Raw genomic sequence first — 11,837 nt, forward strand, 5'->3', positions numbered from 1 at the left:
TAAATTATCAAAGAATATTTATTCGGCGTTTATAGAGGTCGTAACAAATTTCTTATCATTTTTTGAAGTAAAAAAACTAAAAACGCGTACAAATTGTTAGTAGCCAAGAGCGAAATCATTTCAAACAATGTAATTGGTCGAAAAGCCATGTGGCTGAAAGGTACACGAAGCGCCCGGTCCCCACTGCGAAGCAGGGGGATCTAGTCTGAGCACTAAGACTAGACCAGGGGCTTTAATTTAAGGCCTCCGAAGTAAGCATGTCAGGCAAAGGACCAGAACCCTTCTAGATCAGAGCGAGTAAGTGGTACAGGAATACAAATGTGAAAGCCATATGGCAATTAAGAACGTTCTGAACAGTGTCGTATGAATATCGGTTTCAATTAAGCTGCACTGTCATGAAGTACCCCCGATTTGATCTATATACAAGATGGCTATCACCGAAGCATTATTCGTCAAATTGCCGAAGACCGTTGACACGAAACAAGACCAACGTGTTTTAGTGGGTGCATTAATAATTGAGCGAGGTTCTGTTTTCTGTGTCCTATATTGGTAACCGAAGGCTACGCCAGAGAGTTCGTTGTCCCCGGAACAGATTACAAATGAATGTTTGCTGACAAACTAGAAGTTCGGCATGAAACCGCAATATGACAATGCGTCTCCGTGATACCAAACCCTTCCCATACCAAACCGTGAAACAGCTTTGTTAGGATGCGGTAAAAATGGAATGATTAACTTTAACCCTGACTCATCCAACCTATGCATGTCAAGGCCATACACTCAAAGGACCGCCTTATTCAGAACATATCCCCAAAACCACATGCATACTTTATAAGTGCTAGTATCGCGCACAGTAGTTCCTCGTCATTGTCTTCGAATGCATGTTGCACTTTGAACGTTTCTTTAAAAACTTTGCTTTCAAACTTCCGCGCTATAAGTCACAAGCCTTTAAAATGTCAAACAAGGAAACCAACCCCGCATCGAACAACCCTAGTTCGAACCAGGGGGAAGCCCATCCAGACAGCCCTTCGTCACTTGGTGACAAACCAAAGCTAGACGAGCTGGTTGATTCGACATTCGATGGCAGCCAACCAAAGTCTGGTCGAGGAATTGCTTTTTGGGCCATTTTCTTCAGCTTGTCCATAACGGGTTTTCTAAGCTCAATGGAAGGCGGGATTATGTCCACGGCCCTGCCAGCAGTTTCACGAGCTGTCAATGCCGAAAATGATTACGTTTGGATAGTCAACGTTTATTTTCTCACCAGGTAAATCTTAGCATGGTTTTGGAGGTTAAAAGCAATATGGGGTGCTCAACTTAGTGCACAATGACCTTAATAATGCTAACCTGATACGAACCTCTAGTGCGGCTGTTCAGCCTTTATACGGTCAGCTGGCTGACATCTGGGGCAGAAGATGGCCAATGCTATCTGCGGTTACTATTTTTGCCGCAGGGTCCGCCATTTGCGGTTCCGCAAACAGTGCAGGAACTCTTATTGCGGGACGAGCGATCCAAGGCCTCGGTGCTGCGGGAATCAACACCTTGGTCGAGCTTATATTGTGCGACCTCCTACCTTTACGCGAGCGTGGACAGTTCATGGGTCTCTTGTTTCTGTTCATCGTCGTCGGCTCCGTACTCGGGCCACTTTTGGGCGGAATCATCGTCGACAAAACATCTTGGAGATGGATCTTTTACATAAACCTCCCAATTTGCGCGCTTTGCTTTGGCCTCCTCTTCTTTGCCCTCAACCTCAAACACCGACCCGACGACAATTCGACACCTCTACAAAAGCTCAAAAAGATCGACTACATTGGCGTGCTTGTTTTGTGCGCTGCCGTCACATCGCTTATATACGCACTGACTTACGGCGGCGGGGCAAAATACGCGTGGTCACATCCAGTCATTGTTACGACGCTGGTATTAGGAATTTTCGGTCATGGCTTATTTATAGCCTTCGAAACATCATCCTGGTGCTCCAATCCCACAACGCCTATAGCACTATTCCAAAACAGAACATCCGTCGCGGCTTATATACTTGAAGCTGTTCAAATTCTAGTATCCTGGGGAGCGCTTTATTTCCTACCGCTTTACTTCCAATCGGTATTGGCTGTTTCCCCCTCAAGGTCTGGGGTTCTGATATTGTCTTTTTCCATTTCATATTGTTTATCGGCTGCAATTGGGGGCGGTTTGGTTACCAAACTTGGAAAATACCGCCTAGTACACATCATCAGTTTTGCCCTCATGACCATCATGATGGGTGTCTTTACGGTACTGAACCGCAATACCTCCTTGGCCGTCAATGTTATTCTTGGCCTGATTGCCGGTATAGGCGTTGGTCTTCCCAACGCTTCGATCTTGACAGCGGTTCAAGCCTCTTTACCGGATTCAATGAACGCTGCGAGTACCGCACTTTTCGCCTTTATTCGAAGTCTTGCGACTGTTTTTGCCGTCACAATCCCGGCGGCAATTTTTAACAGCCGATTCGACGAGCTGCTTTCTACCTCGGCTTTGGATAATAGCGTCAAGAGCAGCCTGGACTTGGGCAAGGCATATCAGCAAGCATCGCCGGACTTTCTTCATTCTTTCCCCGCTCCAGTCCAGGACCAGATTGTCAGCCTGTACGAGCTAAGCTTGAAGCTCGTTTGGCAGGTTTTAATCGGTATTGCAGCTGTTGGCGTTATCGCATCTCTTGTTGAAAAGGATCTGGAATGCCGTACAGAGCAAACGACCGAAGAATTTGGTTTAAAGGACCGTGACGAAAAGGCACTCAACAAGAACGAGGTGTAGGACCTCTGCCATGGGGTGGAACGCAGATGTCGGAACAACGGTGGCTATCGCACTTGGGTTGGAGCCCCTACTCAGATAGATGCATGGGCGATCCGGTTGTCTTGTTTGTAGAGCGCTCATGTATCCACGACTTCACCCCTTTATTTTGGGTTTGGAAAATATTGCAGATGTCTCCCCTTTGTGACTGGTGAATACAATGGACGGAAATAGCAGAGAGGCGCATAGTATTTATTTTAGTCAACCGGAAACCCTACGTGTAGGCTTTATGGACAGGCATGTATAAGCTCTAAAAATATTCCTCGGCCTGTTGTAAAGATTCCTAGTGATTTAAGATACAGTAACTATTTTGCAGTATGAACAAATGCATAATATACCTATTCGATAACTCCTGGTGACCAAGGGCTTTACCGTCCTTTTCAGCGTCTTTGCGATGCAACGAAGAACAGACCTCTGGGGCGAGGATGCTGAAGAGTTCAGGCCGCAGCGGTGGTACCCGCAATCAGAAAATAAGGGACGTCACGGTTGGGAGTATCTTCCGTTTCTCAGAGGTCCGAGAATCTGTCCTGGCCAGAAGTTCGCACTGACCCAAATAAGCCATGTGCTGGCGAAATTGGCTCACAAATTCGAAAAGATCGAGAACATCGACCCAAGAGAGTGGAGGGAACAGTGGACCTTAAGTGCTGCTCCCAAAGACGGCGTCAAGGTCAAGTTTGTGGCGGCGGCATAAAGGGTCTTCCAAAGGGGGGACTATCCTTCACTTGTATTTAGGGGCCCTTCCTGATTGGAATACCCATGCACTTTGGCATTTCTCAATACGTGAAAAGTACCTCTTTTTCCAAAACCATCCTTTTATGGGATCTAAAAAAAATAAAATAAACGACACCTCTGTTTGTACACTCGAACTTTCGTTGTGAATATGTCGACCGATTCTGTACTGGCTAGGCTTATCGTTTCGCAATCTTTTCCCTGACCATCCAATAAAGCCGTATGTTGAAAAGGAAACGGTAATAAGGGTCATTCAACTGCCAAAAGCCAATTCCCGGGGACGTTGGACGCTAGAAACCCAAGACACCAGTTCAAAGCTTAATCTGTTGTACGGGTACCAGTCCGGGCTTACCAGACAAAGATCCATGGACGCCATCGCAAACCCACATTTTGTTCCCGAGACGCTTCCAGCAATATACCCGAGGGCTAAAATCATTCTTTGCAAATCTTGACCTTTGGTAAAGTCGGCGGGAGTCAGCGACTTACCATTACGGCCGCGATTCATTATTCAGTTTTTCAATATAAATCCGTGGCGCAGCTTTCGAGCACTGCCTAGTCTGATGTTCATATAGGGTAAACGCAAAATTTAAATTTGCCCCTTCTTAAACTTTTGCCGTTGGTAACGCTAGCAAGGGACAGCAACTTTTCAACTTTGAATAAAGAATATTCTCGAAGGTCGTCGTCGTCTCCAACATGCTAGTTTAGCGTTAGTAGGTATCGTAGCAAAAGCTTACTACTTAGACTGAAGAATGGATCGAAAGCCAAATTCACCCATGTGTATGTTTTTTACCTTTTTTACCTTTTATCCATCGACACAAGGTACACCATCAATCCATCCCCTGCGTTGAATAGTACTACTTAGAGTCTTAGACCATATTAGACTCGCCCCAGTTCAATCTTATAAGAAAGGCAAACCACCCCCCCACGGGGGCCCATGTCAGCCCAAATCGGTAGGGCGGGCGACCCGTGGTTGGGTTGTATTTTTTGTAGGGGGGGCCTGGCCCGGCCCAAAACTGAACGCGGGTTTTCTTGGCAACCCGCGGGCCCCCGTAAAAAACCCGTAAAAACAAAAGTTTTATACATTTTGATTAATAATTTCATCAATTAAACTAAAAAATAAGCCAAAATCACAAGCGGAATAGAGAATAAAATATATATTTATCAAATTTTATGTTATAGTTGATACAAAAATCATTTTTATCATTTTTTAATATCCGTTTTGAAATAAAACTCGCGGGTTACCCAATTCGGGCTGAGCCCGCCAGCCCGCGGGCCCCCATTTACCCGCCAAGAAAACCCGCGGGCCACTACGGGCCCCCGGCAAGAGCCCATGGGTTGGCGGGCCGGGCTGGGCTAAACCTGTTTTCGGGTTTTGGCAGGCCTTAGTCGTAACAGGCGCCGGCAGCGGTCTGGGTCGCACCATCGCATTGGCTCTGGCTTCCAATGGCTGCTGCCCGCGTATACCTGCTGGGCCGCCGCCTCGACCCGCCCCAGGAAACAATATCCCTGGGGCCCAGGGGGCAGCCCGGCAGCTGGAGGTGCCATGATCCCATTGCAGGTCGACGTGACGGACAAGGATGAGCTCGCCGCTGCGACCGCCCAAATCGTAGCCGATGCGGGTTTTGTCCACCTCCTTGTCGTCAACGCCGGAATTCCAAGGCCTGATCTGCTCGGCTTGGATGCTGCAAACTCATCGCCGGGACAGCTGCAGGACTATGTGCTACGCGCGTGGTCGAATCAAGATTTCTTACGGCCTTTTGCCACAAACGTCACAGGGTCTTATTTTACCTGCGCCGCTTTCCTCGGCCTTTTGGATAAAGGAAACAGCAACGAGAACCGCTTACCAGGTGTTACAAGCCAGGTTATTGTCAACTCGAGCATATCGGCATATCAGAAAAAATATGCCGGGAACCGGAGATATTGTTTACGCAACCAGCAAGGCAGCGGTGAACCAAATGTTCAACCTTTTAAGCACGTGTTTTGTGCGTTATCAAATCCGGGTAAACCTGCTCAACCCGGGGGTATTTCCTTGTAGGAGCCTTGATCCACAATTGTCAAAAGAGAAAAGAAAATAAAACAAAAAAAAAAAGGATATGCAATAGATGCAACCAGCTAACTAGCTTTTGTCAAATAGCTGAAATGACTGCACCTTTATTTGCCGATGACAAAAGTGGACTCGGCACCGGCCGTTTACCGGCGAAACGTTACGGCGATGAGGCTGACCTCGCCAGAGCAGTCTTGTATCTGGCTTCGCGAGCAGGGGCATACGTGAACGGTTTATCGCTGGTGGTTGATGGACGCCTCGTGAGAATTTTACTCTCCACTTACTAATACAACATCAGGGGCTCGGAGCTCAGGTTGAGTTACCCCATGATGAACAAAGTACCAATCCGTATATAGTTGAGGTTGGTTTGGTTTGAAACCTCGTGGGCTCCAAAAATATAGAGGCTGCCATTGCAAGTTCATTCAAGTCTAGCTCTAGAAAACAACATAAACAGCATTCGTAACCTCTTTGTATACAGCGTATGACAACCGTGGCCATGGAATGTTAACAGGGTAATGACACGCAGGCTGTGAGTTATGCGACAGCTTCCAATGTCCTGTTGTAATGCTGAGTGAAATCATAACAAAGGTTTAACCGCTGCAGGAGAAACTCCTTCCGCGCCTCGTCACTCTTCGGCCACTCTGGTCTTTGCATCAACTTCTCAGGAGAACACCTGCAGGTGGTCTTGATGAAATTTTCCGTGGTGACCACGTCCGCTATCTTGTACCACTTCTCCTTTCTTTGCTCACTGTACAAGTCGAGGATGGATTCGTCCGCCACACCCCTGTAGATACCCACCAGACAGTCGGCAAGGCTGCCTGCGTCGACGAACCCACCCGCCACCCCCAGCCCATCCAGGGGATTGCACAGGTGAGTGACGTCCGAGGCCAGCATGACTCTGCCAACACGCATCGACGGGACGCAGCGCTGGTGGATCTTGTACGGTTGCCCAGCCAAGCATGCTGTACTCCTCCGGCTTGGGATGGCCGGGAAGGATCTCTCCCAGGCGGCTGGGACGCCGCTTCTCGACTTCCTCATAGGACAAATCGGCCTGTTCCATGTAGCTGATGCAGAATAGCCCCTCGTTGTTTAGCTTTGCTGCGATCTCGTTGGGGGGGGGGGGGGGGGGGGGGGGTTTTAACCTTGGTGTTGGAATTAAAAACGATTGAATTACGCCCAATGCGCCACTTGTACTGCAGTCTTTATGTTCCTGTGAGCACTTACCCAGAAATTCGTCGGGTGCGAAACAACATTAGCGTAGGTGAAGCCGAAGTTTTTCTCTAGATTTGGCGTCCCTGAAATGATCAAGCCCCTGAGATGGTCATATCACTTTTAGCTTTAATCTTTTATAGCTAGTTAATTTGGCATTCAATATACACCGTATTAAATCCTTTTATAGTCCTAAAAAGCATTGATTAATGGCACTAATCATACGCTTATAGGATTAATATTAGTAGAAATACTGTGTATTTGAAACATGGATGTATTGATTTTCAATTGAGTGAGAACGAAATTCATAGAATTGGAAATAGAGCTATAATTTATAAACCGAATTACAAAGTATTTGCTACTGTAGTATCTATTTTGCGCTTGTAACGTCTATGATTGGTTTTTTATAATGTTTTGAAGTTGAACAATCAGAGACGCATACAAACTTTTAATACACCAAATATGAAAATAAGTTTGAATTATTAAATGTAAACGTAAACATGAAAATACTGTGCATATAGTGAAAAAAAATAAAAACGAAATTGGGATTTGTTTTCAAACCCTTAGCTAAAATCACTTATAGCTAGATAGTCTTTTTTTGAAATTTTTGCTAGTTAAACTTTACCAAATTCTATATAGGAGACCAGAATGGTAGCCTAGCTGATTCAAAATCCGCGACATCTTGATTTTGCGGCTGTATCAAGTACTGGTAGCGATTTGCATTGCCGGTAGGGGGGTAGGTTGGGTGGTCATATACCCAACCCCCTTTTGATTGTACCTGGCACCCGGAACAAATACAGATGTACGTGGTATGCCAGACAGCTCGACGGCGATTTCCACAAGGTTTGAATCATGATCAGTCTGTCAATCACTTGCCATTTTGGAACGCGCCAAGGCATCGGTATGCCGACTCCGTCTCCATGAGGCTATCCTCAAAGCCTACGCACTTCCAGCAACCGATTAGGGCGTGGGGGTCATATTTCCTCTTGATCTGTACCAGCCTGGCGTAGTTCTCCTCGCCCCAAAACTCGTTTGCCCAGTCCCTGGTCCAGGGATCGGCCTCGTTGGGGTACATGCTACCCTCTGGAGCGAGATCGGTTAGGTTTTTCGAAACCTCCTGCACCATGGCCGCGACCCGCATGCGCTCCTCGAGGCTGGCGTCGTTAGACGACCAAGAGATGGATGTGCCCACCAACCAATAACTGTCGCGCCACGACGGGTGTACAGAGTTGGAGCCCGGTTCGTAGGGGAACTTGTTGGGTGTCGTCTGGAAGATGACCGTGTCATGGCCGGTGGCTTTGATGCCTTGCAAGGTCTTGGCCATGGCGGCCCGTCCCTCTTCGCTCTGATGCAGGCGTTTCGGGAGGGTCCGGAAGGTGACAAAAGTCGCGGCGCCGGTGCCGGTTGAGCTGGCGGCCTCGACGTACTTGGTGTAAAAGGAGTAAAAAGAAGGTAGCCTCTCCAGGACAACGGTGCCACCCTGAGCGGATACATAGTCGGCCACATCCTGCATGGAGCGTTTTGCTGCGTCCAGCGACATGGCCGGGTTGACAAGGGCAAGGGTAGACATGCTCATCGGACCTCCCCAGCCTTCGTCTGCCCAGATGGTGGTGTGATTCATAAGTAGGGAGAGGAAGGGACCAGTGTTGGTACCGGTAGCGTTAAAGCTCATCAAAGCCAACGTGATAGGCATGACGGGCTCTACCTTGAAGGTGGCGTTGAGCACTACCCCAAAGGTGGCACTACCTGCTCCTCGCAGCGCCCAAAAGAGGTCTGGGTTCATATGGGCGTTGGCTATGCGAAGCTGGCCGTCTGGCGTAACGACGGTCACTTCCAACATGCGGTCTGCGCCCATGCCGTACGTTGGGGTCAAAGTTCCGTGTCCACCGAGAAGACTAAACCCACCGGCCGCCGCAACGGTGCCGGAAGAGCCGCCGATGAAAGTGACATTGTGTTCGTCGGCAAACCTGTACACTTCTCCAAGGGTTGCGCCGCCGCCGACCGTGATGGCGGCGACCGGCGGTGTAGAGCCGCCGACAGGGGCAAAAGATGGGTTAAAGGCCATGCCGTTCAGCCGGCGGGTCCACAGCGCCATGGAGCCTTTGAGGCTGCTGCGTGCGGCGTAGTCATGGCCCGTGGCCTTTACCGAAAGCTTCATGCCGGTGCGATGCGCAAATCTGAACGCAGCCTGCACATCCTCGGCTCCTGATACGGCAATGTACTTCTCGGACAGTATCCCGCGGTTGCAGGGACCCGTGAGGGGAGCCGCACTAGTAGTGTTGGTGCCATTTGTTGAGAATGCGTCTGCTGAAAGTAGACACTGGTCCGTGACGTTGTATGCACAAGCCTCGTTGTGCGAGTGGACGAACCCAGCGTACGCGGCAGTTCTGAAAGTGCTGTTCAGGTAATGTTGTTTTATTGTGCTACACTCTCCAGCATTTGGCTCCACGGATTCCCCTTGGAAAATAGAGAAACATGGCCGAGCGAGCGGCTCTGCAGTAAAAAGCCTGCCTTCTACGGCCTTTTGTAATTCTTGCCAGTCAGCCGCAGAAGGTAGACCCTGAACAAGAGGCTGGGTAAAAAGGTTCAGGCTGAAAATAACTGCCGAAATAATTGAGCGCATGGCGGAAACTTTGATGGATGAAGCTTTTCTTCTGGAACCAAGATGATGGTCGTCCGAGGTTGCTGTCTACCTTGACTACGCAGGTCAAAACTTGTTCAGCTGTAGCATCTACTGTACTATTAAACAGGCCAAAAAGTCATACGAGATGAATAACCTATGGACTCATTCGGAGAGAAAGATTCATTCAGTTTCCGAAGGTCGGCGACCATGCAACATCGGCCTCACCGAATAAATCTGTCTCCATCAGTCTACCGATCTGTGTGTTTTACAAACAAAAGATGCCATTCTTTCCAAGATTGAAGGTCTCCCTAGCTACTCAAATGTGGGGGCCAATTTTTTTTTTTTTTTTTTTTTTTTTTTTTTTTTTTTTTTTTTTTTCACCCCCCATTTCGCGATAACACTCAAGGGTAATTTGTCCAGGACCCCCCAGTTTCGGTGCTCCTTGCACAAAATATTACCTCCTTTCTCGGATGCATATGTCAAAACCTGGGTTCGGATTAGACGAAAAGTCATGAAACATTGTCGGCGGTCGGCTCTTTCCGTCGGGCCACTTCATCTCGTAACCCAGAAGCAGGTGGCAGAGCATGAGCTTAATTTCATTTGCGGCAAAGTGTCTTCCGGGACAAGAGTGGGCACCCGCACCAAAGTTGATTGAGTCCTCGGATACGTAAGCAAAGTGATACTTTTGAGGATCCACCTTTTCGCGCATGCGTAGGAAGCGTTCCGCGTCAAACTTTTCTGGATCGGGGTACACATCGGGATCGTGGTTGAGCTCGTAGCTGAGGAAGCATGTTTGTGTGTTTGCCGGGATCTCGAGGCCGTCGGTGAATCTGTAAGCCCGTGGATTTGAGCGTTGCACCGTCACTTTTCCTCCGAGGTTCCGAAAAAAATTAGTCTTGGAAAGGTTATGCAAAAGGCTTTTGTGGCATCTTCATCAGAACTTACCCTGCCCCACAGGATGATAACGCTGACTCTCCTTCATGAAACTGTCCAACTTGACGAGGCGGTCCAGATCATGCTTCGTCCAATCCGGGGACTTGCTCTCCGCACGCACGCTGCGAATCTCGTGCAAAATGCCATCCATACACTCGGGTCTATCCAAAAGATCATATAGTGTGGACAGCGTGGATGCTGACGTCGAATGAATGGAGGCCACTGATAAAAAAAGCTGATCATCCGACAACTTCATCAGTTCTTTATTTTTGTACGGCTTTTTGTTCATGAACCATTGGATAGCATCCATGAATGGCTTTTCAGCAGCAACCATGCCGGCTCTTCGAGTTTCGTAGCTGGGGGCAAGGAGTTGAGCACAGCGCTTGCGAATCTTGTAAAGGTTTCTGGCTCCTGGATGGATCCACGGAACCAGCCACCGTAGCCAAGTTGGATATTTCGCTCGTACTTCTTGAGAAGTCTGCATCAGAGTCATGGTAAATGTGACCATGATGGTTGTCCACTCTGGATTTGCGCTCAGCTCGGGGCCCGCGAGCACCAACGATGTGGTACGGGCGATTGTGTCGGCGAAAAGCATATATGGTTGAATTACAGTCCAATCTTGGCAACAGGTGTAAGCTAGGCGGCATCAAAAGGGATAGAGATCGACAGGACGGAGGTTCACGTACCATCGCATTTAGGAATGCTATCTGCAAAGGTCTGCCTTACAAGCGCTGCCATGGGTGCGGTCACGGTCCCTAAACAATCCTTTTTTTTTTAGCAAGTCCGTCTTTTTCATTTTCTGTCTTCTCCTTTCTCTCCCTCTCTCGCGAGTGACTTCAAGTGATTGCTTCACAGTAAAGACGGGCTACTGGCACATACCTAAATTCTTGTTCAGTTCTCCACGGACTATCTGATGCGCTAATGACGAGCCCAGCGGTGCGTTGATGTATTCCAGCAGGAACGACTGATTTGAGAAATGCATAAAGCTCCAACTGCTTTCGGCCGCATTCTTTATCTCGCTCAGGTACTTGAATGGAAGAATAACTTGTGGCCGGCTTGGATCCGCAGGGTTCCGCATGCGGAACGGAATGCCGTTTTTGATGTACTGTTGAACAACATTAGAGTTTTGTTCTTGGATGTGAGGGGGTGAACATGTACTGGAACTGCTGTCATACTTTGATGTACCCTTTGTGCAAAAGAGTTTGAGAATCCCGCACATATCTTTCTGGACTGTCGTCATCTTCGAATTTAACAAAGGGCAACTTTTCCAAGTCGTTCCTGCGTCGACTTTGAAAATACTGTACCAGCCAGCAAACGCCTATTGCAAAAATAGCACAAAAGTATAGAATAGGATCGGGCATGTCGACAGGGGTTGCAAAAGAGGTTGCTGTGGCCTCGATCATCACATATTGATTTGGTCGATAGAGAACGCCAGCTAAATACCTCACTAACTAACGAACTTACCTGTGGAGCATATTGATA

General features: G+C 48.2%; 6 protein-coding genes across 6 annotated transcripts; 2 read left to right on the forward strand and 4 right to left on the reverse strand.

Annotated features, from left to right (window-relative positions):
- Positions 1–950: 950 nt before the first annotated feature.
- On the forward strand, positions 951–3,508 carry PpBr36_02222 (uncharacterized protein; the record flags this gene model as incomplete). The annotated part of the gene is made up of 3 exons (XM_029889404.1): positions 951–1,261; positions 1,359–2,746; positions 3,228–3,508. The coding sequence occupies 3 exons, from the start codon at positions 951–953 to the stop codon at positions 3,506–3,508; spliced, it is 1,980 nt and encodes a 659-aa protein (XP_029754475.1).
- PpBr36_02223 (uncharacterized protein) lies at positions 1,570–1,898 on the reverse strand (the record flags this gene model as incomplete). Its single annotated transcript, XM_029889405.1, has 2 exons — positions 1,570–1,774; positions 1,861–1,898. 2 exons carry the CDS (start codon positions 1,896–1,898, stop codon positions 1,570–1,572), a joined length of 243 nt encoding a protein of 80 aa, XP_029754357.1.
- A 1,581-nt stretch (positions 3,509–5,089) lies between the features above and the next one.
- On the forward strand, positions 5,090–5,877 carry PpBr36_02224 (uncharacterized protein; the record flags this gene model as incomplete). Its single annotated transcript, XM_029889406.1, has 2 exons — positions 5,090–5,546; positions 5,681–5,877. The coding sequence occupies 2 exons, from the start codon at positions 5,090–5,092 to the stop codon at positions 5,875–5,877; spliced, it is 654 nt and encodes a 217-aa protein (XP_029754350.1).
- Positions 5,878–6,124: 247 nt separating this feature from the next.
- On the reverse strand, positions 6,125–6,650 carry PpBr36_02225 (uncharacterized protein; the record flags this gene model as incomplete). Its single annotated transcript, XM_029889407.1, is given in 2 exon segments — positions 6,125–6,517; positions 6,534–6,650. The coding sequence occupies 2 exon segments, from the start codon at positions 6,648–6,650 to the stop codon at positions 6,125–6,127; spliced, it is 510 nt and encodes a 169-aa protein (XP_029754351.1).
- Positions 6,651–7,667: 1,017 nt separating this feature from the next.
- Positions 7,668–9,422, reverse strand: PpBr36_02226 (uncharacterized protein; the record flags this gene model as incomplete). Its single annotated transcript, XM_029889408.1, has 1 exon — positions 7,668–9,422. One exon carries the CDS (start codon positions 9,420–9,422, stop codon positions 7,668–7,670), a length of 1,755 nt encoding a protein of 584 aa, XP_029754352.1.
- Positions 9,423–9,876: 454 nt separating this feature from the next.
- On the reverse strand, positions 9,877–11,595 carry PpBr36_02227 (uncharacterized protein; the record flags this gene model as incomplete). Its single annotated transcript, XM_029889409.1, has 3 exons — positions 9,877–10,286; positions 10,368–10,973; positions 11,235–11,595. 3 exons carry the CDS (start codon positions 11,593–11,595, stop codon positions 9,877–9,879), a joined length of 1,377 nt encoding a protein of 458 aa, XP_029754353.1.
- Positions 11,596–11,837: the final 242 nt, after the last annotated feature.

The sequence above is a fragment of the Pyricularia pennisetigena genome, chromosome 3, assembly GCF_004337985.1.
Source record: "Pyricularia pennisetigena strain Br36 chromosome 3, whole genome shotgun sequence".
Classification (NCBI taxonomy): Eukaryota; Fungi; Ascomycota; class Sordariomycetes; order Magnaporthales; family Pyriculariaceae; genus Pyricularia; species Pyricularia pennisetigena.